Source organism: Macaca mulatta, chromosome 13 (genome assembly GCF_049350105.2).
Source record: "Macaca mulatta isolate MMU2019108-1 chromosome 13, T2T-MMU8v2.0, whole genome shotgun sequence".
NCBI lineage: Eukaryota > Metazoa > Chordata > Mammalia > Primates > Cercopithecidae > Macaca > Macaca mulatta.
Genome location: NC_133418.1, coordinates 49,581,572 through 49,609,565, shown reverse-complemented (window position 1 = coordinate 49,609,565; position 27,994 = coordinate 49,581,572). Strand labels below are relative to the sequence as shown.

The window sequence follows — 27,994 nt, the reverse complement described above, 5'->3', positions numbered from 1 at the left end:
GACAGGGCTTGTTCTCATAAATGAAACCTGGTGCTCTTCTCCAGGCCTCTCGCCTGTGTTTCAGACAGAAAGAAGGGGGAAAGCTAAGAGTGAAAAAGTATTTCTCCTTGTGGCTGTTGCCTTTTTATTCAGGAAGAGAAGCTCAACATAGGGACTTCTCCTGTATCCCCACTGCCCCAAAATTTGTCTCATGGCCTGTGCTCCGTGCAAGGAAGGCTTGGATGTGGACAGCATCACTAGTAGGGGACGGCAAAGGGGAGGCAACTGTAAATGGCTTGTATGTGGTCAATCTATAGCATCTGCCACAATGCCCACCCCTGACACTCTCACCCTGAACTCCTGCTCTTCCTTTAGATCTCAGCCCTGAACCATACTGACTGTGAATTTTCATATACAGCCATGTGCCACAGAACAATGTTTCAGTCAACAACAGACTGCGTATATGATGGTGGTTCCATGAGTTTATAATGGAGCTGAAAGATTGTTATTGCCTAGTGATGTCGTAGCACAATACACTACCTTTTCTGTGGGTTGGTATGTTTAGATAGACAAAAACTTGCCATTGTGTTCCAAATTGCCTACAGTATTTAGTACAATTACATGCTGTACAGGTTTGTAGTCAAGGAGTAACAGGGTATTCCATATATAGCCTAAGTGTATTGTAGGTTATACCATCTAGATTTGTGTAAGTTCTTACACATTGTTCATGATGTTTGCACAATGACAAAAGCACCCAGTGACACATTTCTCAGAATGTATCCCCACTGTTAAGCGATGTATTTCTGTACTCTTATAGCATTAATGTTCTTTACTAGCTCTTAAGACAGTTTATAGTTATACAATGATTTGAATAATCATTGGATTAATGTCTTATTAATACTAATTTCTCCCAATTGACTGTAAGCTCCTGGAGGGCAGAAATAGTGTTTGATTCTTGCTATTGTATGCCTGAAGCTCAGGTATATATGATGTAGGAGCTCTATAAATATTTAGATCTACATTTACAAGCATGAGGGTGTTCATAGAAGTGTCAGTAGAAGATAATAATAAAGCAAAGTCATGAGAAAAATAAAATGTGCCAAACTTGACTTGTATTAAAAATAGTGTTAGAAACCAATAACTTACACGCAATAAGAACACATTAGCAGCACAAAGTAAGATTTATTTCTATTTCTTCTTCAATAGTATCTACTTGCTTGTCTTACTTGTATAGTTTATGGGAAGGGAGGGCTTGGAAAAAATGAAACCCAATGTTTTAAAAGAAAAGTTAAATTTTTAAAAATTGCAACGTTTATCTATGTTTTTTCTCTAAAAAAGTTAATTATTGAGATCCTTAAATCAACAGCTATATTAATCACAGTCTCGTCAAATGTCTTACAAAATGCACAGCCAAGTGAAAAAGTCTGCATTGCTATACTTTGCTTATCTGTTACATTTCCCAGGGTGTTGTCAAAATCTGTGCCCATGAGGATGTGTCTCCTCGGGAAACCATGTAGTATGCCAGTAAAAAGATGGAGCACTGAGGTTCTGCTCACGGGGAACCACTGCAGTCCTCCCTCCCCTGCTCTGCCCAGAGCTGGCGTTTGCCTTGATCACCCCAGAAAGGAGTACACAGCTGGGGTTCTTTCTCTGCGTTTATATCATTGTCTGGCAAAGCCCTTAAGCTGAGGGGGTAAAAATGCTCAAACTACTGTGAAGACTCCATTCCCATTAGTTTTCTGTGTCAATAACGTATTGTATTATTTCTTTTATTCTTTTGCCTCACCTGAAAGGCTCAGCAAAAGTCCTGTGCTACTGTGTGATGAGTAAACAGAGAAAAATAAGGAATTGATATTATTTAGGAAATTGGTTGGAAGAAAAGCTTCTCACTGAAGTTCACTTATTTCAGTTAACAGAATTTTAGAAAATACTTATTTCACTTATTCATGGCCCTAAATCTAAACTTGAAAAGACAGCATTAAAAGTTAAAGCTTATGTGAGTTGTATTTTATAGCAAAGATGCAAAACCGTAAGTGAAATGTTAGCAAGTAAATCTAGTAGTGTGTTAAAAGGACAAAGCACAAGATCAGGTATTGTTTATTCTAGGAGTTCTAGAACAGTTGAAGATTAGGAAAGTAGGCAATAGGAAAAAATGTATTGATAGATGCCAAAAACACAATTGGCAAATTAAATATCTAGATTTGATTAAATCTCTTAGTTAACTAGAAATTAAATGATGTAATTTTTAAAGGTCTGTCTTAAGCCGATGGGCAACATATTTAGCAATTATATTAAGAGAAACGTTACCATCACAGGTTAGAAAAAAGGTGCTTATGATCATGAGTTTTAATTAACTAGTTCTAAAAGATCTAATAAAAAAAGTAAAGGACACAGACGCTAGATGTAAGATTAAAGATGACAATGATTTATAGATTATGCCATTATCTGAGGAAAACCTGAGAGAAAATAACAGAAAAATCATTAGAACTTCAATTGAATTGCGGGACTTATTAAGATAGCTAGTTTCAAAATAACCATTAAAAAATCAATAGCCTTCTAGTACACTAATAATAATCCATTAGAAAAAAAAAAAGCCAAGGGGAAATATTGTATTTTCATTAGCAACCAAAAATGTTAAATTTATATTTATAATTTATATACAACCTATGTAGTAATATATATTAGCTTCTATATTATGTATTATGCAATATATAACAAAACTTTTTTAAAAATGTGTGGGATCTATAGAAGAAAAATGTAAAAACCTATAAAGCATGTTAAAAGTTTGACTACATGGACTATGCGTCATGTTCATACACTGAAAAAAACTTGATATGCTAATAATTCTTTCCAAAGCTAATTTCTAAATTTAATGCATCTATTGTATTTCCAGTAAAAATTTCAACATGACTTATCCATAGGGGTGTTTTAGATTATGAATCCAGAATTTATCAGGAAGCATATATGCATGTTGATACGATTAAAGAAATTGTCAACAAAGTAGATAGATCAGAGAAAGCCTAAACATAAATAAAATTCATCATAGGACAAAGTAATATTTCAAATCTGTAGGGAAATGATCAATCAATAAATGGTGTTTAAACAATAGGATAAACTTATATGGCATTTAAAAAAGAGGTAATCTAATTATATTAAATCATTGGAGTGGAATATTAAATAAGAACTTCTAAATTATGAAAGTATAGTAAATGAAATTATTTATGCATATTTGTCTACTTTTGAGCTGAGGAAGGTCTTTTTAAGCATAATAACAAAGGGAGAAAGCACGAAAGAAAAGGCAGATAGACATAACAACATAAAATAATATAAAATAATCACTGAAAAAGAAATGAACATTTTAACCTGAAATATAAAAACTTTTTGCCTCACATACCAGTCAAAAGGTTATAGCCTTTAATACAGCCTCAACATATAGTTTCTGCAATTCAATATGGAATTTAAAAAGTAAGATTTAAATTTAAAACTCTATTAATTCACAAATACAAAGGAATAACAAATATATTAAAATATACTCACTAGTAAGAAATGCAAACATAACTAACATTTTAATCTTTTAAATTGAAAAAGATTTTTGTAAAATTGTTAGAATATGGATAAAGGAACACTCCAATATGTTGGCTCTATATATTCTGATTCATGCTGCAAGTTACTAAAGCTTTCTGAAGAGTGACTTAACAGAATGAAGCAGAAGGCTTAAGATGGCTAATACTCTGAACAAACAACTTTTCTTCTAAGAACTTATCCTAATAATCATCCATGTGTGCTAGTTTTGCTAAAACATATTGATGACAAATTATATATTGTAGCAAAATCTCAAAACATCCCCAGGGTTTAAGCATGAAGGATTATTTAAATTATGATACTTTGTAACCACTTGGCATGATCTTATAGAATAAAGTTTATTACATAAAATATTTCTTACTCTATTACGTAAAACAAAAATAAAATTGTATATGCTGTAGGACTATAATTATGAAGATTCTATGCATAGAAAGAAAGTCTTGGGCTGGGCACAGTAGCTCATGCCTGTAATTCTAGCAGTTTGGGAGGCTGAGGTGGGCGGATCCTGAGGTCAAGAGATCAACACCATTCTGTCTAACATGGTGAAACTCTGTCTCTACTAAAAACACAAAAATTAGCTGGGTGTGGTGGCTCGCACCTGTAATTCCAGCTACTCAGGAGGCTGAGGCAGGGGAATTTCTTGAACCTGGGAGGCGGAGATTGCAGTGAGCTGAGATCATGCCATTGCACTCCACCCCGGGCAACAGAGCAAGACTCTGTCTCAAAAAAAAAAAAAAAAAAAGAAAAAAAAGAAAAAGAAAAAGAAAGTCTTGGCTTGAAATAATTCCTAAGATTTGACAATAGTGGTGCTTGGGCAGCGAGATTAGTGTTGATTTTACATTTATTTTTCTTCAAAGTATTTTTTTGTAAGTTGCTAATTCTCTTTAATATGTAATATTTTATGATTTATTTATAATTTAACTATATTAAACTATAATTTAAACTAAAATGTGATCAGAAAAACATTGGAGTTGTGCAGGTAATATTCAACAGCAAGTTATTTTTCTTAAAAAAAGAGAAAAAGGTGCCTTAAGTTCTTACCTAAATGAACAGCCTCAAGAATCCTTTCAGGATCCTTCTGGACTCATCTGCTTAATCAGAATGTTAGTAATTTGCATTTTTTCTATTGCTGTACTCATCAACTGTTTTATATACAGCAGTTTTTGTTTTCATCTGTTTCATCTCCATTTTTCAGTCACTGACATTTATTGAAGCTGTGCTATTTTCAAAATGCTGAGGAAGGATTGGGAGGAAATGAAGCAAGGAATTTTTATCCAGGTGTAGATGGAAAAAAAGAAAGGAAAGATGCAGACAAAGAAAAAAGGATGGAAGCTTCCAGATGACGTGTGGGTCCAGACAGACCCTGGCAGAAAGCCCAGCTCTTGGAAAACTGGCCCTCACCCCAGGATTTGTAAACAGCACAAATTCATTGATGAAGATGCAGGAGAGGTGAAGAATCTGCTTTGGCCATCTCAGCAGCACTGCCCTGCTGTCCTTAACCCCAACCCACTGGACTGGCTGAGAATATATTCTACAGTCCCTTCTTAATATTCTTCCAGGTTGTAAAGATATTATATATTTATCAAGACAATTAGTGACTTATAAGAAATCTGAAGAAGACGGAAGCAAATACCCAAACACATGCAGAATTCACTAGCACCTCAGGGCAAAGGTAATTCCACCTGTGACAGGAAAAGGTCTTTCAATAGCAGTTTGACAGCTTGTGGTGACAGACCGCTCCCTTGCCCGCCCGCCAGTATCCTCCAGCAGATCCCTTGGTGGATACCTGGGACTATTTTTTATCTTCCTAGTTTATGTTTGAAGAGCCCAGCTAAGTTGTTGAGCTAACTCGTATTTCAAGCTCAGGGCTGCATTCATTTTGGTTCCCATCACGAATTCTAAAGGCATTTGAATGTTCCCCTTGGCTCGCTGGGACTATTTAGAAGAGTATCTCAGTTGTTTGTAGGGTTTTCTTTTGTTTAAACATTTTCAGAGTCAGACAAATTCTTTTATGAAAACATATTAACTATTCAAGTGGATGTTTCTCCACAGTAAAATAAAATTAGTAAATCATACAAAGTGGATATTTAAGCTGATGCTCGTAATCTCCTCACATGCCACTCAATGTGCACATGAGGGTTTTAAAAATTAGCATCTCAATTATATTCTATGATAGAGAGAACAGAGGTGTTGCTAGCATGACTGCTCAGCACCCTCCCCTCATGAGTTCAGGCAGCTGTGTGATTTGTGAAGGTGGCTGCCCATCAGTCCATCTGTGGCTTAGGGCACTGGGCTGAGCTGTAAAGGCAGAGTATCACTGCAGATTATTTTTTATTATCTGAAATAATGGCAATAAAGTGGAAGGGAAAGTGAAGAAACCCAGCAGTCCTAGAGCTATGAAAAAGCCATAAGGCTCTGGCCTGAAGGAGAAACCCAGTTAATCTAAAGAAGGAATCTCTAATCATCCAGTTGAAGGATTCAGGGGTACTAGGTGGTTTTCAGGCTCCAGGAAGAAGGTCCCTGCCACTGATGACCTCATGCCAAAGACAAGAAAGCTACTATGTAGACCTTCTTTTTATAAGAGTACAGGTTGGAACCATACTGAGAGCCTGGTTTTGTTAAACCCAACACATACTATCCTATTTTTGATGATTTATGTGGCTAAATAGGATATACCCAGAAAAAATCTGGCACATATTTTTCATGATCTCAAAATCTCAAAAAGGCAACTTCAGGACAAGGTCTTGTGGTGATTCTTTTTTCTTTTTGGTCATTTTTTTTATGTCAATAGAAAGGTAAAACGAAGGATGTAGTTAACTTTGATACGGTAGATAAAGGACGCAAACTAGGGGTGGGGTGAGGCGGTGCATGATTCCATCTGTGTGAATCAGTTAAGGATTTACACTGGAACTACAAAACTTCCATTCCAGTGGAAAAGCATGAGTGGACTCTGTAGGCACCAGGCAGGCAGAGCTCCACCGTGAGAGGGGCTCAGGTATTGGGATGCAGCTCTGGGCAAGACCCCTGTGAGGCATAGCCAGATTTGGGTCTTCAACTAAACCCCTGATTCCAGAACCTTGGCTGCCTCTTACAGAGAAGATGATTCTGCCACTTTTGTTTGTATGACTTCGTAACTCTAAGAAGACATTTTAAAAAAGTAAGTAGGCAATAAAGAAATGGTACTTCTACGTAAGTAGTGCATGTGTAGCAGTGAGTTCTGTGATCGATACACGTTCCTTTGTATGTGATTTGCTTTTAAGATGTTGGAAATGAGAATCTGATATATTAGAGAATTTGACTTACAAGATTTGCAATTTTAATTGTAACACCTAGAAGGATTTAACGAATTAATTTTGTAGTCAATGTTTGGATGCTCAGGAGAACCTGAATTTATCCGTTTAATTCTCAGGAGGTTGAAATGCTTTAAGATAATTTGTATGCTAAATTTAGAAGTTTTGATTTATTAGTCTTACAAGAGCTACGTAAGTCCTGCGAAAGATTTTGTTTCTTCTGTTTGTAAGTCTTCCTGTTAGGGATTTTAAGATTTTAACAAAGCCAGATGTATCAAATTTGTGAATATAGTTTGAAATGCTTAGAGGAATTTAATTAATCAAGTTTATAAATACTGTTTACATTTTAAAAGATTATTTGATTTGTTAAGCTTATAAAAATTGTGACTAACAAAAATATGTGAGGTTGACTTGATTAAGTTTGAAAATTGTGTTCAAATATTTAGTTGGAAGTATTCTGTCTCATGTTTAACAATTTATTGAGCTTTAGTCAAAGAACAAAGGCAAATGAATGTTTCATACTTTAACACACACAAACTAGATTTATAAGAAAACTTCCATGATTTATAAAATATGTTCAAAGGCTAAAAAACACTGTAACTTCAACAAATTGAATATCAGTTAAAACTTACACAGCTGTAAGAGTTTTTTGCAATGAACGCATTCTCATTCAGATATTAAACAATGATGCTCACTCCATATAAGGGTGGTGACTTTGCGACATAAAGGATTGGAAATGAATGTTTAGGGGATGGTATAAAAGAAAACATTTGGGTTTTCTGGACCATGATATACAACTGGTAGATTGTGTGTACATTTCCAAAGATGGAAAGAATGCTGAAAAGCATTTAGCAAGAGATTTGCTGACCCAGTCAGGACAGTTTTAAACTACCATCTTTAGGGGGAAGAACATAAGTGTTTACCCTGTAGCTATTGTACTTGATGTAAAAGGAATCCAGGAGGAGGCTGAGACAAGAATGGACTTGTATAATGGATATGATTGTTTGTCACAGTTTACTAGAGAGCATAATATTAATTACTATTAACTGATATTTTAGAGGACGTCAGGCAATAAGTTAGAGGCTTTTCAAATCTTTCCCTCTCTCCTTGCAACAGTATTCTACAAGGTAAGTTTCATTATATCCATTTTATCAGTTGAGGAAACTGGGGGCCCAGATAGGTTAAATACCTTGCATATGTACACACAGTTAGTAAGTGGTAGAACCAGCACTGGAACCCATCACCTGGGTTCTTGCTTAACCATTTTACTGCCAAAGGCTAGGAGTAAGGTTATTAAAGGGCATGCTCATACAAAGGACATGAAAGGCACTCAACAGGGAATCCCAAATATTAAACATAGTGATAAAGCTGAATTGGAAAGTAGATTAAGAACTATACAAGAGAAGGGCAGGAGATGAGGCCTAGGGCTGCTTAGACAAGTTTCCTTGAGCAGTTCATATGCTGCGTTAAAACGCATGCTGATGAGTATGCCTCCAGGCCATCATTAAAGCACCTCTTCATCCTTGGTACTCCTCATCCAGACAGCCTCATATTTCCCCTTCCACTGAGGTGGAATTGAAGTCTCTCAAGGTGGCAAGAGGGAAGTTTGGGGCAATGTAAGCCAGTTGCCCTGTCTGTCTCACATACATAGGACCTCACATGCACCACTGTATGCTGGAATTTTCCTGTGACTATGGTATTTTAATATGGTGTGAACAATCAGACAACTACTGTGGATGCAGGAGTTGGAGGGCTGGGTGGAGGGTAGGTTTCTGCTGGTTTCACCTCAGCAAGGACAAGTAAAGGGGAGAGTGCACCTGCTGCTAGTGGGGGGTGTTAGAGAAAAATCCAGGGGGTTGATAGCAGTTAGGCCAGGGAAGGGCCCATAAAATGGAGGAGGTGCTTATACTTTTCATCTCTCTGAGCTTCTGGTATGCCTGAGTAGACTGGAAGTAGGATGGAAGTGATAAGCACTTCCTCCAATTGGAAGTCTTTTCCTGGGGCACAATACCTGTTGAGGGTGGCAAGGTGTGGGTCAGGTGTCCTGTGGGGCTCAGTCAACTGAAGTGTGGAAGAGGTAAGTGTGAGTTAGAAGCCATGGTTCTTCTAGAACAGGGGATTCTGAATCAAAAGCATTCTATTTTGTAACAAACCTTTATGGTAAGCAGAAATTTGGCCCAGTTTTTCTTTTGCATCAAGGCATAGCATCATAAGTGTGCTGTACGGTCTGCCTGAGGCATGGGGTCTGGTTTTCAGATTTTGGCTGATGTGTGCAGAAGAGAAGCATGGTCAGTTTGCTCATGAAGCACACATTTTAATGAGTACCTACTCCGTGCCAGGCACTTGGATAGGTGCTGGGAACAGGAAACCAAATAAGGGATCCCTGTTTTCATGGAGCTTGCAGTCTAGTGAGCAGGGAGGTGTGGGAGAGATAGACAAGGTACAGACATTTGCAACACCATGGGATAAATGCTGTGGAAATATAAGGACACTTCAGCTAGACTTGCAGGTCAAGGGCAGCATCTTAGTATAAGCACTAAGCTAAGTCAAAGAGGACACAAGGTCACTAGGGAGGATGCCAGTCCAAGGTGTCTAGGTGGTCCTAGACAGAGTGATGGTAGTAAGGTAGCTCCGTTCTGGTCATCTCCTTTTAAGAGGACCATTAACAAATGGAAATAACCAGTAGAGACTAATGATGATGTAAAGTTGGAGGAACCGGGGACAGTTAACCAGAGTTGGGGATACTTCAAGATAAATAGAAGCTTAATATATTATCCTTATACTTATACTTACTGGAAAGCCTGCTACATGGAAGAGGTCTGAGACAAGTAGGAGCAGTCTAAAACCAAAGAGGCAGATTTCATTTTAAGGAAAGGAATAATTTTGTGATGATTTAATAATTTATTGAATTTAACAAATGGAAAAAACTGAGTAGAATATTTAAGCAGAGTTTGGTACTTTTATAATGGCCCTGTTTGGAAAGTTGTGGGGCTGAACTTTTATTTAGGTGGAATATTGTCAATTTTCCTCAAAATATTGCCTCTAATATTTTCTCTTGTGTGATAGGACTCTTACATTGCTTTTCTGCCTCCAATGACAGTTTTACTTAAATAAGTTATCATCCAAAAGCCACCAAGTGCAAGAACATGTAGGCAGATGTCTAAGGCACACAAAAGCAAATTGCATGGGTCTCCAAGCTGTGAGGGGGTGGAGAGTGGGAGGACAATGCTAAAAGAAATTGTTTCTGATCGCTCTTCCAGGTTGAAACAGAATCCTCATTGGCATCATGAGGATTAAATGAGATAATGGACTGGAGGGAACATAAATAAAAGGTATCATTATCAATTTTATTAACATAAAACTTCCTTTCTAGTTTCTAAATGATGGATATTAATAAATTATTATGAGTATTCCCAATCCAGCGTTCTTGAAATTAATTAAAAAACAAAACTCCACATTCATTTCCCTGTGCCTTGCTGCCCCTCTTCCTCTTTGTCCTTTTCCTCCTCTTCTTTCTCTTCATTCTCTTTCATTCTGTCTCCTCCTTCTCTTTTCTCTCCCCTCCCTCCTCTCTCCCCTATTGCCCTCCCTCTCCTTCTGCTTCTCTTTTTACCAGGAAGTCTTTCCTATATTCCCAAGGGTAGTTCTTTGCTCTAACTCTGCTCTCTCTGCATGGCATTGATTGCATTGGGTTATATGCTGTTTATGACCTTGTTACACTCCAGGGACTGAGATCACAATGGCAAAGTCACGTCTTACTGCCTCAGAATATGGCACACAGTAAGTGCTCAATAGTGGTTTGATGGATGGATGGATGGATGAGTGAGGAGAAAGGCCATTCCCTTCACTGCCTTCTAATTTTATTTCCTCTTACCATTCTGTGCTGATACTGTCTCTTTGATCCCTAGCTTTTCATTCTCTCCCACCTCACTTCTCAAGTTTCTTTTCAGGTATTCCAACTAATCATTATACTTTAGCATTAAATTCAACATAGAGTATTCTCATTTTCTTCCAAGCAACTCCTCAATTCATTCCCTGATTCACCTGTGAATTCACTTCAGTTGAATCAGTCTGTCATTGACCCGAGGCACTTTGCAACATTTGACTTCCATGCTTCTGTCATACAGCTTCTTCTACCTGAAATGTCATCTCTTTTTTTTTTTATCATCTTCTCTAAAAATCTTATCTAATCATCAAGGCCCAACTCATTGCCCTGTCTTGAGGTCTTCCTTGATCTTTCATCACTGCTGGGCAAGATGTCCCTCCTCTTGTCTCCTATAGAATATAACTGTACAACCCATATTAAACATTTTACTTAATACCTTATATTTTAGTTACCTCTAAATCAGTCTTATTTGCCCTCATATATAACCCTTTGAGGGAAGAAACAAGGCTGTGAGTTAGGAAACATCACCTTACCTTGATGGCATCAACTCTGAATAGCTTTGTCTAAGTTTGATGGTGTTTCTGTCTCATGATCCTCATTCTAATTCAGCAACAATAATAGTAACAGCGTCTTGTGCTTTTACTACGTGCTTTTATGTTGAGAATTATTCTTTATTTGCGTCGAATTCAAACTATGATTTCTTCCAGTTTCTTTAAAAAGTAACACCCTTGACCATTCAGGACACTGCAGGCTCCCAGGAGTCGGGAGAGAGTGTGGCGAGTGTAATGGAGCAGCTTCAGAGAGGAGGTGGGCATTGAACCTCCTGAGGAAAGGTCCTGAAATCTAAATGACCCATCTAAGAATTAACAAACTCCATTTTGATCCACATCAGTGCTGACATTGGAAAAGACAGGGCCAGTTGTGGCCAATGAGCTTCTAGTGAATGGCCATTCACAGCATTACAGCAGTGCATGGTAATGGGTTTCCAGGGATATCTGAATTAGTGCAAAGGATCCTGGAATTTAATTCCCCCTCCAGGTGGGGTGAGGAAAGACTGCTCTGAGATAAACAATGAGATTGCAGTTCAGCCAACAAGGTAAAGTTCAAGGACAGACTGCAGGTCTAATAGAGACCTGGAAAGCAGGATATTTAAATCGGTAGCTGAGTATGGCTGTGACAGAGTGTATAGAACCAGAGTTCAGTGGACAAAATTTTTGTGATTTATGCATGTTTTTGTTCTAGGTTCCTCTTTTACATTATCAGCTCTCCCAGAGAGCTCAATGCCTCTTTTGCCTTCAATCATTACTCTCTCTGGGTAACTATATGTTTTGGTCTCAGAGAGACCATCTCTATTTGGAGTCTGAGTGAGCAACTGTTACCTTTCATTTTGCTGAAATTATACTTGCCCTACCAGGTAGAGAAGCAGTGATACCAGGTCAGTGCTTGTCTGAACCTCCCTGTTGCTCCTGTTGTTATGTGCACGGTTTCAAATCAGGTTATCTGCTGCCCATTACCCAGTTCCCTGCAGGGCTTAGGGATTGCCTCCCTTCCTCTATTCCCTTCTTAGATTCTGCTCCACAGTACTTGCCAGAGCATCATAATAGAACCAGTAATTGCCACCAACTCCTGAAAACAGGGGCTAGGGGAATGAGGACATTGCGGGGGGAGTCATCACCTCTCTGTGTCCCCCATTTACAAATTTCATGAAACATCACACATACCTTTTAGTTTTATAGTTGTAAAGAATTTTTAAGTTCTAAGAGAAATTATAGTTTCAGTAGCTAAAATCCCTGGTATTTGTTGGAGTTTACATAGAGGTAAACCTGATCTTATTTAGCTATACTTGTCTCTAAAACATTTTTAAATTCTAGGTAACCACTACCTTCAAAAAACTAAAATTCTTTCTAACGGAGATATTTCTTCCCTCCTCTCATCTCCTATCCCCTTCCCATTTCCCGCTTTTCTTCCCTCTCCTCTCCTTCTCCTCTCTTCCTGTCCTTTCCCCCCTCCCTTTATTCCCTTCCCTGCCCCTATCCCACCATTTGTAGAAAGACCACAGGTAATATTTAAATTAGTATTGCAATCTGCAGCTGAAGTTTTTTCTCTGCATATATCTTGGTTCTAACAGGGAATTTGGCAAAGTTAGTTTCACCCAACGATTCCTTTAAAAATTCTTTAAAATGAGAAGATATAGCTTTTTAAAAAATTCATTTTATGGCCGGGCGCAGTGGCTCAAGCCTGTAATCCCAGCACTTTGGGAGGCCGAGACGGGCGGATCACGAGGTCAGGAGATCGAGACCATCCTGGCTAACACGATGAAACCCCGTCTCTACTAAAAAATACAAAAAACTAACCGGGCGCGGTGGCGGGTGCCTGTAGTCCCAGCTACTCGGGAGGCTGAGGCAGGAGAATGGCGTAAACCCGGGAGGCGGAGCTTGCAGTGAGCTGAGATCCGGCCACTGCACTCCAGCCTGGGCGACAGAGCGAGACTCCGTCTCAAAAAAAAAAAAAAAAAAAAAAAAAAAATTCATTTTATTTGATATAGTAATTCTACTTATTGGGATCTATCCTAAGAAAATAATTAAGAAGGCAAAACAAAGTTATCACATATAAATATTCCTTAGATTATTAATTATAATCACAAAAATCTAGAAATGAACTAAATACACAATAGTAGAGAAATGACTACATAAATAATAATAGCATATTCACATAATAGAATAGTATGAAGCCATTAAGATTATGTTTCTGAAAACTTCTGAATAACACAGGAAGGTGTTATTAATGTCTTTCATTAATACCAATGGAAAAATGTAGGCTAAAAAATTATATAGAATCTAACCTCAATTATGTAGTGTAATAGTCATAAAAGAGAAATTCAAATATTAGCAGGTGTTGTTTGTGGTCGATTAGGTAAGGGGGATTGGATTTTTCTGCTCTTCATATTTCCCAAGTCTTCTGCAGTGAACAGGTTTAATTTTACAATCAGGAAAACCACATTGCTGTTATTTTTAAAGACTTGATTCAAAGGTTGTCTGTTAAAAATTCAAGGAATATACAAACAGCTGATTTAATATTTCCTCTTAGTCTGCATTTCCATGCTGGAGAAAGGAGAGATAATTTACGGGGAGAGGACTTAAATCCTCCTTTCTTTCCAGGAGAGAATGGATGACCACACATGTAGGAAATACATTCACTGGAAGGCCTGAGGGGATGAGTTTATAGTGTGCTCACCAGGCTAAGCAAGGAAAAACAGAAAGAGCACTTGGCAGACATGGAGACAGAGACCTGAAGTCTCATCCCTAATTCTACCTTGAACTCTAATCTTAGGCATGCCATTGATAACCTCCCTGGGCTGTATCTATATGTTGGAAACATGGTGACATTCCCTGTTGCTGTCATTTCCTAAAGCTCTGGCATCTGAGAACTTTTGATCTCACTGAGCAGGTATCACAGAGGGTCAGGTCTCTGCGACGGTTTACTTGGAGAAAAACAACAATGGAGCTGAAATCTGGCTCCCTGCCCAATCCGCTGTGCGGACTCTGACTCTTATCCCCACCCCTAACCTTCTAAGTTCCAGAGGAAAGATCAGGGCTGCAGAACATGTTTCTGTGTAAGCCAAAAGGAGAGAGCTGTCTGCTGGTGCTCCATCAGCTACTGAAAGCTCCAGCTGACACTGACTGACAGGTCTTCCTAGAGTTTGTGCAAAGCCCCAGTGCAGAAAAAACAAACAACCCCCTCCCCAAAAAAACTTCCCCCCTAATTTAGGGGGCATCAAGAGAGTGTGTGAAAGGCTGAAACAGCATCAGGTTTCACTACCCAGATATTCACTTATATATCATGCTATTGACCTTTTTAAGTTTAAGGAAGTTGTCATGAGATTAAAGGAGCATGTGAACGCAGAAAGATTTACAAGTGTACCTCACTTTCAGCAAACTGAATATCTGAAAATCAGTGTAGTACAAAAGATAAATTTGCAAAATAATTCATTTCACTCCCACTTTGAGTAATTGGTTTACCATCTACATTTAAAACATACACTGATTTTCCACAATCTGTTTTACATAAAACATAGTAAGCACATAGGAGCTGCATATAGAGAGATGTACATGGAACTAGCAAATCAGTATTAGGACACCACTGCAAAGGATGGAAATGAAGATTGCCCTGATTTTAAAAGTGTTCATTGACTACAGGAGCTAAAAAAGGCTTCTAATAAATTGCAAGTTATAAACAATCTTTATGCAAAGAGGGTTAATAGTTTGGAATTTTTTTTTTTGAAAGTTTTGTCTTAGCTCCTTCTTTGAGTTTCTCACATTCAGTTTTCTCAGGAAGGACATCAAAAGAATCCATTTTAAAATCACAGCGGTAGGTGTTTTAAACACACTTTCACATCCCAGGTAAACATTTAACACCTGTGCACACATAGACATACACATTGGAGACCTAAGATACTCACAAAGGAGACAATACCAATAGAGCTGTGCTACAATAACCAATTTTCCATCATGTTACCTGAAGAGCCATTTATTCCAGAATACCAGCTCCAGTGTTTGAAATGCCAACCTTTTCACTTTCAATCAGCTTCGGGAACCCTAACCTGTTGGTTGCAGGAACGGAAGAGCTCTCAAATGCCTTTGCCAAGCATGTTTCTCTGTGGATAGAGACAGGCTAAATACATAACTTTTATATTGTAGGAGAAATTTAGAACACCTCTTGGGTAAGTTCCCTGGATCCCTATCTGTGGAGTTTCTTAAGGATAGCATAGTTGTCTCTCATTCCTGAATGAGAATTCCTAGCATTATAGAGTAAACTGAATTAGAATTCTGAGTATCTTATAACACTGATGAAATGCAATTTCACATTAAAAAAAAACAACAACAAAAAAACCAACCAACCAACCAACCAAACAACAACAACAAAAAACTGGAGAGTTGCAGTGGGAGCAGAAAGTTCTAGAATCCTCTAGGTGTACTTAAAACATGAAGGCAACAAGAGGCTGTCTGACAGAATAATAGGCCGGGAGGAATTTACAAAGCCCCATCCAGGGTCTAGTCCTTTGACCAAGCCCTAGGTATTGTTTGCAGCCTGCAAGGGTAAAGGGGAGAAGGAATATATGAAAAGGAGCAAAGCAGAAGTTGAAAGTGTCAGGAAGATGAGTGGAGAAGAGATGAAGAAAGGGGAGTTAAATGAAGAAAAGGGGGATGTGTGTTGAAAGGAAGAGAGATTAGTGATGGGTAAAAAAGAGGAGAAAAAATGTTAAAATAGATAAGATGAAGTTCCCATCAACAACTGACTCAGTTGATAACAGCAAAAAATCCCTCAGAGCATGGGTGGCCAACCTTCCCCTTGACCCATACCCCATCCAGCCCCAAACCTCATAGCAATGCCATGGTTCTCTATGAGCACTTTCTCGCCTTTTCACAAAGGCTAATCTCACCTATCAAAGGCCACAGCCGTCATGGAGTAGATACTGGCGAAGACAGCAGCGATGGGGAAGAAGTTGTGGAACTTGCAGTAGAACAGGCCGTAGTACCATTCGTTGTGGACAGCATAGGTGAAGTTCACCACTGTATTGAATGCAGCCATGGAGGCTTCCGCGAAGGCCAGGTTCACCAGAAAATAATTGGTCACTGTCCTCATTCTTTTGTGGGCTAAGATGATCCACATCACTACCACGTTGCCCACCACAGAGGTCACCACAATGACCGTATAGGCAGCTGCCCAAAGGACAATTTGCCAGGCTGGTTGCACGAACTGATTGGGTTCCGAGGTGTTAGTGGAGATGTTTGCGGAGAGGTCTGAGTCCACCGGGAGGACGTTATCCATTTCGAAGCTAGGCGGTAAAACCTTACTATCTGTACACAACCCCCCTCTGTAGCAGAGTCCTGTGGCTGGCACCTGGGGCTCAGGGTCCTGCTGAAGTCGGACAGGAGGGTGGGAGGCTCTTTCTGGGCAGCACTCTTTTTGAAAGCTGAACTGGCGCTTAGAATATAAACGCTTCTGGATGCGCTGCCTGCCTGCCCGCGGTGGCTCTGAATTCCTCCACTTTCAAGCTGCAGGAGGCATTTGAGTTCAGAAGTCTGGAGACAGCATCTCTCTTGCGTTAAACTGAAAAAGGGAAAGAAATTCCACCGGTCATGGTTCTAAGAAGCAAGAGATCCCTGCCTTTATGATTTATGCACCTGCTGCTCCCTGCAACTCCTATTTCCCCTTCCTCCGCCGGGAAAGGCAAAGCCCTGTGCTACGTGAGGACTTAGGAGCGAAGTGGGGGCCCATTGCAGCGCGACCTGTCAAAGTTCTGAGCCTATGGTCAGGATTCTGGAGCTCCGTGTCCAGCTGGAGATTTTTCCTTCGCTTTTGCTGCCGCTGCCGCCGCCTGCAGTTTCGCGGGCACCTCTCGGTTCGGGTTGCTCAGCTCGGCAGTTAGCTGCGCACGAGGCTTTTATAACCCGCTGCAGAGACGTCACTGGGAAGGGGCAGTACCTGGGCTGCGTACTCGCCAGTCCCGGTGCGCAGCGCGGCAGCTGCGCCAGCTGTTGACAACTGTCTCATTCCACCGCCCCAGCTACCACGCCTTTTGCTGCTAGCTACTTGCCGTGGGAGTCTGCGAGCCGGGAGCCCCACGCACTCCGCGAGGGGGCAGTAGGTGGCTTGGAAGTAACTGAGACAGATGTGGTCCGCAGCTGGAATCGTCGTTTCACTAGGGGTGCTGGGAGGAAGGAAAGATTTGGGAAACAGCTGGAGTGCAGGACAATCAGCTTCCAGGGAGGGAAGCCCAGAGCCCTGCGACAGCTCTGCAGAGGCGGCCTGCCTGTGGCAATGGGAAACGGGCAAGTGTGGGGGCGATGTGCCAGCGCCGCGCGCCGGGCCGCGCTCCAGCTACCGAGAAACCCGACGCGACTCCCTCGTCCAGGTGTCCCGAAAACAACTTTCCTGAGACTGTGTTGAGGAAACACCCCCACAAAATATCTAGCTCCATTTCCTGGAGAGCTGATTCACCTGGGAAGTGACGGACTCTAAGCTTTGAGGACACTTTCCTCAGCCACCCTGTTGACTGGGCCCCTCGTTCCAGGAGAAGCTCCATTGGAGCCCTCCACCTGACCCCTGTGGATGAGCCTCTGCTCAAGCACTGGGGACAGGGCTGAGCTCCCTGCGAAGCTTGGTGAGTGCAGAAGCCACACTCATAGGCAGCTTGCCGCTCAGACGCGCGGCTCTGGGCTCTCCGCCAGCACCACTGCGGCGCTGCGTTTGCCTCCCGGGGACCTGGCAGCCTCCGCCTCCGCGCCTGCCAAGCCTGCAGGCCAGAGCCGGGCCCGAGGTGGCATCGGTGGTCCTTCTGCCTGTTCCCCTTCCAGGTTTGCCTAGGGGCTGGAGGACGGGTCAGCCCGCCTTCTCTCCCCACCTCCATCCTGCCCTGCCCTCTCGTGACTTTGAGGCCTCGTATCCCAGTCCAAGACCATTTCAAACGGTAGAACTGGTGCCAGACACTTGGAGGAGGCAGGGGAAAGACTCGCCAGTCCGTATGAACCCTTTTGGAGAAGCCAAGATGGAATGAGCTCCGCAGCGTGTTCCCGCCAGACTGCTGCAGGCCTTTCGAGTTCCGCAGAAAACTGAACCCCGGGAGTCCTCAGGGCGCCATCTACCCCTGTGCCCTGCCCCCTCCTTTCACTGCGGGGACTCGCAGCTGTGGGACGCGAGCGCGGACAGGCAGTAAACACTTGCCGCAGGTTGGAGTTGGCTCCGGCCCGCGCCCGCCCGGGAGCCGCGTTTACGCATCCGTACCGCTAGCGCTCAAACCGTCTCTTGGGAAGCGCTTTAAGGCTGGGAAATGTACCGCACCCTTATGCTGGGCAAAAATTGGATCCCACGCCGGGGAGGGGAATCTGCTGGTTCACTCTGTTTTTTTCGGAGCCTGGGATTTTAGCGTATATAGGAACCGCACATTGCTTTGCCAGGTTCTCCCACGCACCCGTAAACACTGCATAGAAAACTCCAGAGATGCCTTGAAGAGAGCAGCGTACCTTTATTTAGAGCCGCTGCGCAGGAGGGCTTTGTGGAAGGGAATGCCTCCTCCACCTTGGATCTCTCCTTGAGGCTTCCACCGTCTCAAAGAGCTGACAGAGAGAGGGAGGAGAAGGGAGAGGGAAGGGGATGCGGGGGGAGAGAGAGGTTGGCAGGGGGGAGGGGAAAGCTTCTCTATCTTTAATTTTCCTTCTAAGCTGTTTAAAATTATCTTTTCTTCTTTCTACCTGTCCAATAGAGCCAGGCTGACGTTTTCAAAAGGAACTTTACTCAGTGGTTAGGGGAGAACAAGAAAGCTAATTGAATAAAATCTAAATATGTAATATGTAATAAGAGCTAAATATAAAATGAATATGAAATAGCTAAAAAGTAAACATTAATCCATTTATCCTCCATTAGTACAGCAAGTTGATATTTTGAAGCAGGTACTGTGCTGGGCACTGGGGCTGGGGATGAACGAGCACTTACAGGATGGTGAAGGAGAAAGGAGAAGCAATTAACTATACAAAACGGGCGGTATTGTGATAACCAAAGGTATTAAGCCCTGAGTGAGAAGAGAAGAGGGAGGCCGCCTAACCTAAACAATGAGGGGTATCCGTACAGATGGAAGAAAATCTCATCCATGAAGAAGCGTGAAGAATGAGTTAGGATGGGAAGAGGTTGAGGGTGGAAAAAAGGCGAATATTTCAGGCAGAAGTTTTATAAATCAAACCTCGTCACTCTGCTTAAAGTCCCACAATGACTGCCCGCCTGTCAGCCTGCCAGCACGGGGTGGTATCAGGGGTTCTTCTCCCTGCTCACCTTCCAGGTTTGCATAGGGACTGCAACGCAGGTCAGCCCGCCTTCTCTCCCTGCCTCCATCCTGCCTAGCCCTTGGCTAACTTTGAGGCTACGTATGCCTGTCCAAGGCCACCTCGAATGGTGGAACTGGTGCCAGGCACTGGGACACCTACATTCCTTGCACTGGCCTTCAACTCTGGTGTGTTGATGAGTCTGGCTTGGAGTTGCTTTTCTTTCTACTCTGGGATTTTCATGGCTGGTAGCCATCTTAGGAATCCATATGACTGCTAAAGTTAGTTTCTCTTCTTAAAAAAAAAAAAAAAAAAAGCATATTCATGATGGGTTCACAATTGAAGGAAAAAAAGCCTCAGCTATACAGTAGCAGAAGTTGTTTTTGGTTCATACCCATGATATGAGGAGACACCTTATTTAGCATCACTCATCTATAAAGTAATGAATTTTCCCTCTGCAACTTTGTACAAATGTATAGATAAAATTCTGCACATGCTATTTCCCTCCAAGAGCTGATATTCTTGTTTTCTTATCCTTTTCCCCCCTTGGTTCCTCTTTTCACTGAACATCTTCCTTGACACTCAACACAGGATCACCTGTCTTAAAGTAAACCATCTTAAAGTAAACCCTGTTGACAGTGTAGTATAAATCCTTCCTTATTCATCCAGACTCTTTAATACTATCTAGATGGAAATACAAACATACATAATATTCACACATGTAAATGCAAATATAGGGCTTTCATTGTCTGTATTTTGTTTTTCCCACTCTAAACTTTGCCCAACTGTTTCAGAGTCAACAGGTACAGATTTAACTCATTTTTCAGTGGCTAAATATTACTTCTATGTTATGGATACACCATAATTTATATATTCAATCCCCTATTCATTAAAATTAACTTTGTTTCCAGTTTTTGTCACTAAAGGCAATGTAACAATAAACATTCTCTGCATCTTGGTGTTTTCTTTCTATGGGGGTAGATTCAAAGTGGAATTGCTGGGAAGTAGATTATATTTATATTCCTATGCATATATGTATATATGTTGTGAGTTTCTATTTATGTTTGTTTATTTTTTAAAAGTTTTAAAGTTTTGTTTCTTTGAATTATTTACTATATTTTGTACAAATAACTAAGAGTCTATACCAACTTCATATATTACATTTTAAAGTAAAAACATGAATTATTTGCAATTTGCCCATATATTTGCACATACACAGATACCAGCATGGTTTTTAAAAGACTTTTATTTTGGGTTCAGGAGTAACATGTGCAGGTTTGTTATATAGATAAACTGTGGGTCACAGGGGTTTGGTGGACAGGTTATTCTGTCACCCGGGTAATAAGCATAGTACCTGATGGGTAGTTTTTTGATCCTCACCCTCCTCCCGCCCTCCATCTACAAGTAGGCCCTAGTGTCTGTTGTCCTTTCTATGTGTCCATATGTACTCAGCGTTTAGCTCTCACTTCTAAGTGAGAATATGCAGTATTTTGTTTTCTGTTCCTGCTTCAGTTTGCTTAGAATAATGGCCTCTATGTTGCTGCAAAGGACATGATCTTGTTCTTTTTTATGGCCGTGTAGTATTCCATTTACATGTATATATACACCACATTTATATATGTGGTACATACACAAATACGTGCCACATTTTCTTTATGCAATGTACCATTCATGGGCATTTAGGTTGATTCCATATCTTTTCTATTGTGAATAGTTGCTGCAATAAACATATCAGGGCATGTGTCTTTGTGGTAGAACAATTTACATCCCTTTGGATATATACCCTATAATGAGATTGCTGGGTCAAATGGTAATTCTGTTTTAAGTTCTTTGAGAAATTGCTGCACTGCTTTCTACAATGGCTGAACTAATTTACATTTCCACCAGCAGTATACAAGTGTTCCCTTTTCTCTGAAACCTTACCAGTATCTGTTACTTTTTGACTTTTTAATAATAGCCATTCTGACTGATATGGGATGGTATCTCACTGAAGTTTTGATATGCATTTCTCTAATAATTAGTGATAGTGAGCAATTTTTCATATGCTTGTTGGCCATGGGTATGTCTTCTTTTGAAAAGTGTTCATGTCCTTTGCTTACTTTTTAATGAGGTTTATTTTTTGCCTGTTAATTTAAGTTCTTTACAGATTCTGGATATTAGACCTTTGTTAAATGCATAGTTTGCAAGTATTTTTTCCCATTCTATATGTTGTCCATTTGCTCTGTTGATAATTTCTTTTGCTGTGCAGAAGCTCTTTAGTTTAATTAGGTCCTATTTGTCAATTTTTGTTTGTGTTGCAATTGCTTTTGGCATCTTATCATGAAATCTTTGCCAGGGCCTAGGTGCAGAATGATATATCCTAGGTTATCTTCCAGGGTTTTTATAGTTTTACATTTAAGTCTTTAATATGTCTTGAGTTAATTTTTGGATATGGTATAAGGAAGTGGTTCAGTTTCAGCCTTCTGCATATGGTTAGCTAGTTATCCCAGCATCATTTATTTAATAGGAAGTTCTTTCTCCATTGCTTGCTTTTGTTGGCTTTGTCAAAGATCAGATAATTATAGGTGTATGACACTATTTCTGAACTCTCTATTCTGTTCTAATGGTCCCTGTGTCTGTTTTTGTACCAGTAGTATGCAGTTTTGATTACTGTAACCTTGTAGTATAGTTTGGAGTCAGATATGATGTCTCAAGGTTTGTTCATTTTGTTTAGAATTACCTTGGCTATTAAGGCTCTTTTTTGGTTGCACAGGAATTTTAAAATTGTTTTTCTAATTTTGTGAAGAATGTCATTGGTTGTTTGATAGGAATAACATTGAATCTGTAAATTGCTTTGGGTAGTTTGGCCATTTTAGCAATACTGATTCTTTGTATCTAAGAGCATGGAATGCTATTTCATTTGTTTGTGTCATCTCTGATTTCTTTGAGCAGTGTTTTGTTGTAGAGATTCTTGTTGTAGAGATCTTTCACTTCACTTGTTGGTTGTATTCCTAGGTATTTTATTCATTTTTTGGCATTCTTGATGAGATTGAATTCTTGATTTGGCTCTCAGCTTTGATGTGGTTGCTATACAGAAATGCTACTGATTTTGTACATTGATTTTGTATCTCAATACTTTGCTGAATTTATCAGATCTAGGTGCTTTTGGGCAGAGACCGTGGGGTTTTCTAGGTATCATCTGCAAGCAGAGATAGTTTGACTTCCTCTTTTCCTATTTGATTGTCTTCTATTTATTTCTCTTGCCTGATAGCTCTGGCTAGGACATTCAGTGCTGTTGTTGAATAGGAGTGGTAACATGGGGCATCTTTGCCTTGTTCCAGTTCTCTAAGGGGATGCTTCCAGTTTTTCCCCATTCAGAATGATACTGGCTGTGGGTTTGTCATAGATGCCTCTTACTGTTTTGAGGTATGTTCCTTCAATACCTAGTTTGCTGAGGGGTTTTAACATGAAGCGATGTTGAATTTTATCAAAAGCCTTTTCTTCATCTATTGAGATGATCATGTGGTTTTTGTTTTTAGTTTTCTTTATGTGATGAATTGCATTTATTGATTTGCATAGTTGAACCAACCTTACATCCCAAGGATAAAGCCTACTTGATCATGGTGGATTAGTTTTGCTGCTGGATTGGGTTTGCTGGTATTTTGCTGAGGATTTTTGCATCAATGTTCATCAAGGATATTAGTCTGAAGTTTTCTTCTTTGTTGTGTCTCTGCCAAGTTTTAGTATCTGAATGATGCTGGCCTCAAGGAATGAATTAGGAATCCCTCTTCCTTAATTTTTGAGAATAGTTTCAGAAGGAACAGTACCAGTTCTTCTTTATACATGTGGTAGAATTTGGCTGTGAATCCATCTGGTCCTAGGCTTTTTCTGATTGATAGGCTTTTTATTGCTGATTCAATTTCAGAACTCATTGGTCTGTTTAGTGATTCAATTTCTTCCTGGTTCAATCTTGGAAGGCTGTATGTTTCTAGGAATTTATTCATTTTGTCTAGGTTTTCAAGCTTGTATGCATAGAGATGTTCATAGTAGTCTCTAAAGGTTTTTTTAAATTTTTATTTCTGTAGGGTTAGTGGTAACATCTCCTTTGTCATTTCTGATTGTGTGGGTTTTTTTTTTTAAAATTTTTGGATCTTCTCTCCTTTTTTCTTTGTTAGTCTAGATAGTATTCTACCCATGTTACTTATTCTTTCAAAGAACCAGCTCCTGGACTCAATCTTTTGTATGATTTTTTCACATCTCAAGTTCCTTCAGTTCATCTCTGGTTTTGGCTATTTCTTGTCTTCTGCTAGTTTGGAGGTTGGTTTGCTAGTTTCTCTAGGTGTGATGTTAGGTTGGTAATTTGAGATCTTTCTAACTTTTTCATGTGAGTGTTTAGTGGTATAAACTGCCCTTTTAACATGCGTTGGCTGTGCCCAGAGATTCTGGTATGTTGTATCTTTATTCTTTCTGAGAATTTATTTATTCTTAAAGAGTTTCTTGATTGCTGCCTTAATTTCATTGTCATTGTACCAAATGACAATTGTACATTGTCATTTTCATTGTACCCAAAGTCATTCAGAAGCAGGTTGTTTAATTTCCATGTAATTGTATGGTTTTGAGCAATTTTTAAAGTATTGATTTATATTTTTATTGAGCTGTGGTCCAAGAATATGGTTGGTATAATTTTGTTTTTGTTTTTTAATTTGCTGAGGGTTGTTTTATTGCTGATTGTGTGATCAGTTTTAGAGTATGTGCCATGTACAGTTAAGAAGAATGTAAATTCTGTTGTTTTGGGATGGAGAGTTCTGTTCATTCCTATTGATCAAGTTTTGAGTTCAGGTCCCGAATATCTTTGTTAGTTTTCATCCTTGATGTTCCATCTAACACTGACAGTGGGGTGTTGAAGTCTCCCACCATTATTATGTGACTGTCTAAATCTTTCATAGGTTTCTAAGAATTTGATTTATGAATCTGGGTGTTTTTATATATATATATATATATATATATATATATATATATATATATATGAACAAGAAGATCTAACTATCCTATATATTTATATTTAAAGAGATTATTTGTATATATATAGGACATATAAGGTGAGATCTATATCTATATCTATCTATATATAGGATAGTTAGGTCTTCTTGTTCAATTGAACTCCCTTTACCATTATTTTATGCCTTTCTTTGTCTTTTTTGATTGTTGTTGCTTTAAAGTATTTTGTCTGAAATTAGGATAGTAATCTTTGCTTTTTCTTCTGTTTTCCTTTACATGGTAGATTTTTCTCCATCCCTTTACTTTGAACCTATGGGTGTCATTGCATGTGAGATGGGCCTCTGGTAGATGTTGGTTTTCCATTCCTGAGTTACTTCACTTAGAATAATGGTCTCCAATCTGATCCAGGTTACTGTGAATGCCATTAATTCATTCCTTTTTATGGCTGAGTAGTATTCCATCTCATATATATATATATATATATATATATATATATATATATATATACCACAGTTTCTTTATCCACTCATTGACTGATGGGCATTTGTTCTGGTTTCATATTTTTTTCAATTGCAAAATTTTTTCATATATTGACTTCTTTTCCTCTTGGTAGATACCCAGTAATGGGATTGCTGGATCACATGGTAAATCTACTTTTAGTTCTTTAAGGAATATCCACACTGTTTTCCACAGTGATTTACATTCCCACCAGCAGTGTGAAAGTGTTCCCTTTCTGCCCCATCCATGCCAACATCTATTATTATTATTTTTGGAGACAGAGTCTTGCTCTGTTGCCCAGGCTGGAGTGCAGTGGCATGATCTCAGTTCACTGCAACCTCCGCCTCCTGAGTTCAAGCAATTCTCCTGCCTCAGCCTCCCAAGTAGCTGGGACTACAGATATGTGCCACCACACCTGGGTAATTTTTGTATTTTTAGAAGAGAGAGGATTTCACCATGTGGCCAGGCTGGTCTCGAACTCCTGACCTCAGGTGATCTGCCTGCCTTGGGCTCCCAAAGTGTTGGGATTACAGGTGTGAGCCACTATGCCTGGCCTATCTATTATTTTTTGATTATGGACATTCTTGCGGGAGTAAGGTGATATTACATTGTGGTTTTGATTTGCATTTCCCTGATAATTAGTGATGCTGAGCATTTTTTCATGTTTTTGGCCATTTGTATATCTTCTATTGAGAATTGTCTATTCATGTGCTTAACTCACTTTTTGATGAGATTATTATTATTTTTTTCTTGCTGATTTGTTTGAGTTACTTGTAGATTCTGGATATTAGTCCTTTGTTTGATGCAAAGTTTGCGAAGATTTTCTCTCACTCTATGGGTTGTCTGTTTACTCTGCTGATTATTTCTTTCCCTGTGTAGAAGCTTTTTAGTCAAATTAAGTCCCCCTATTTATCTTTGTTTTTGTTGCATTTGCTTTTGGGTTCTCGGTCATGAAGTCTTTGTCTAAGCCAATGTCTAGAACAGTTTTTCCAATGATATCTTCTAGAATTTTTATGGTTTTAACTCTTAGATTTAAGTCTTTGATCAATCTTGAGTTGATTTTTGTATAAGGTGAGAGATTAGAATCCAGTTTCATTCTTCTACATATGACTTGCCAGTGATCCCAGCATCATTTGTTGAACAGGGTCTCCTTTCCCTACTTTATGTTTTTGTTTGTTTTGTCAAATATCAGTTGGCTCTAAGTATTTGGGTTTACTTCTGGGTTCTTTATTCTGTTCCATTGGTCTATGTGCCTATTTTTATTACAAGTACAATACTGTTTTGATGACTATGGCCTTAATAGTATACTTTGAAGTCTGGTAATGTGATGCCTCCAGATATGTTCTTTTTGTTTCGTCTTGCTTTAGCAATGCAGGTTCTTTTTTGGTTTCATATGAATTTGAGGATTGTTTTTTCTAGTTCTGTGAAGAATGATGGTGATATTTTGATGAGAATTGCATTGAGTCTGAAGGTTGCTTTTGGCAGTATGGTCATTTTCACAATTGATTCTACCCACCTATGAGCAAGGGATGTGTTTCTATTCAACATAGTATTGGAAGTTCCGGCCAGGGCAATCAGACAAGTAACAGGTCTCACACAATTCCCGCACAGCCTGCAAGGCCAGTCTCACTCCCATCATGCCCCTGCAACAGCACTAAGTTTATTGCTGGGCAGTCAGAAGCAGGACTGAGATGTTGCCCCAGGCCACAAGCTTTCCCACTGAAAAAGCAAACAGGGCTTTCAGGTTTTGCACCTCCCCACCTGCTGCTGCGGCTTCTGTGCTTGTATCTGCATTCCGCGTTTACCCCCTTTTCCAGATTCCGTCCAGGAAACTTCATGTTCAGTCAAAATTATTACAAAGTTCACCTGGAAGTTTCCTTCTCTCTGTGGTGTTTCCCCAATTATACTGGCAGTCCTTCCCTCTGGGAGACAAAGTCAGAAACGGCTTCCCTGGGGACCGAGAGTGCCCACAGGGCTCTTCCCACTGCTTCCTCTCCCTGCATTTTTTGCTTAGCTTTCTAATTCTGCTTCAGCCCCAGGTAAGGTCAAATACTCTTGCTGTGATCTGAACTTCCAGTTTTCCCAGTGAGGATGTATGTTTGGGGATAGATGTTTTCCCTTACACACTTCGGACACTCACAGTTTTTCAGCTGTCTCATGGGGACTGCAGTGGTTAAGCTGCCGCTTTCAAAGAGGTCTGTGGATTCTCTTGGCTTTCCTGGTATGTTCCTGCAGCAGTTCTTGGAGCAAAAGTTAATTGTGTGAGTCTCCACTGCTGTGTCCATCCAAGAGGGAGTTGCATGTTAGTCCTGCCACCTATCTGCCAGTTTCCTCAACCCTGTAGAATCTGATGACTATGTATCTTAGTGACGGTAACCTTGTATAGTATCTCACAGGGGTTCTCTGCATTCTCTGAATTTGAATGCTGGCCTCTCTGGCAAGGTTGAGGAAATTTTTATGAACAATATCCTCAAATATGTTTTCCAAGTTGCTTACTTTCTCTCTCTCTTCTGAGGATGCCAATAAATTGTAGATTTGGTCTCTTTACATAATACCGTATTTCTTGGGGGTTTTGTCAATTCTTTCATATTCTTTTTTCTTTATTTTTGTCTGACTGAGTTATTTTGGAGAATCAGTCTTCATGCTCTGAAGTTTTTTCCTCGGCATGGTCAATTCTGCTGTTAATACTTATGATTGTTCTGTGAAATTCTTGCAGTGAGCTTTTCAGTTCTATCAGATCAGTTTGGTTCTTTGTTAAAATGGCCATTTAATCTTTCACGTTGTCTTATTGTATTCCTTAGAATCATTGGATTGGGTTTCAATTTTCTCCTGAATCTCCATGATCTAGGTTCCTATCCATATTCTGAATTATATTTCTGTCATTTCAGTCTGGTTAAGAACAATTTCTGGGAAACTAGTGCCACCATTGTTTGGAAGTAAGAAGACGGTCTGACTTTTTGATTTGT

General features: G+C 39.7%; 1 protein-coding gene across 1 annotated transcript in view; it reads right to left on the bottom strand.

Annotated features, from left to right (window-relative positions):
- TACR1 (tachykinin receptor 1) overlaps positions 1-16,710 on the bottom strand; it is a 147,795-nt gene extending 131,085 nt beyond the window's left edge. Inside the window, 1 exon segment of the mRNA NM_001037861.1 lies at positions 16,178-16,710. Coding sequence (NP_001032950.1) covers positions 16,178-16,566 — 389 coding nt within the window. The 5' untranslated portion in view covers positions 16,567-16,710.
- Positions 16,711-27,994: the final 11,284 nt, after the last annotated feature.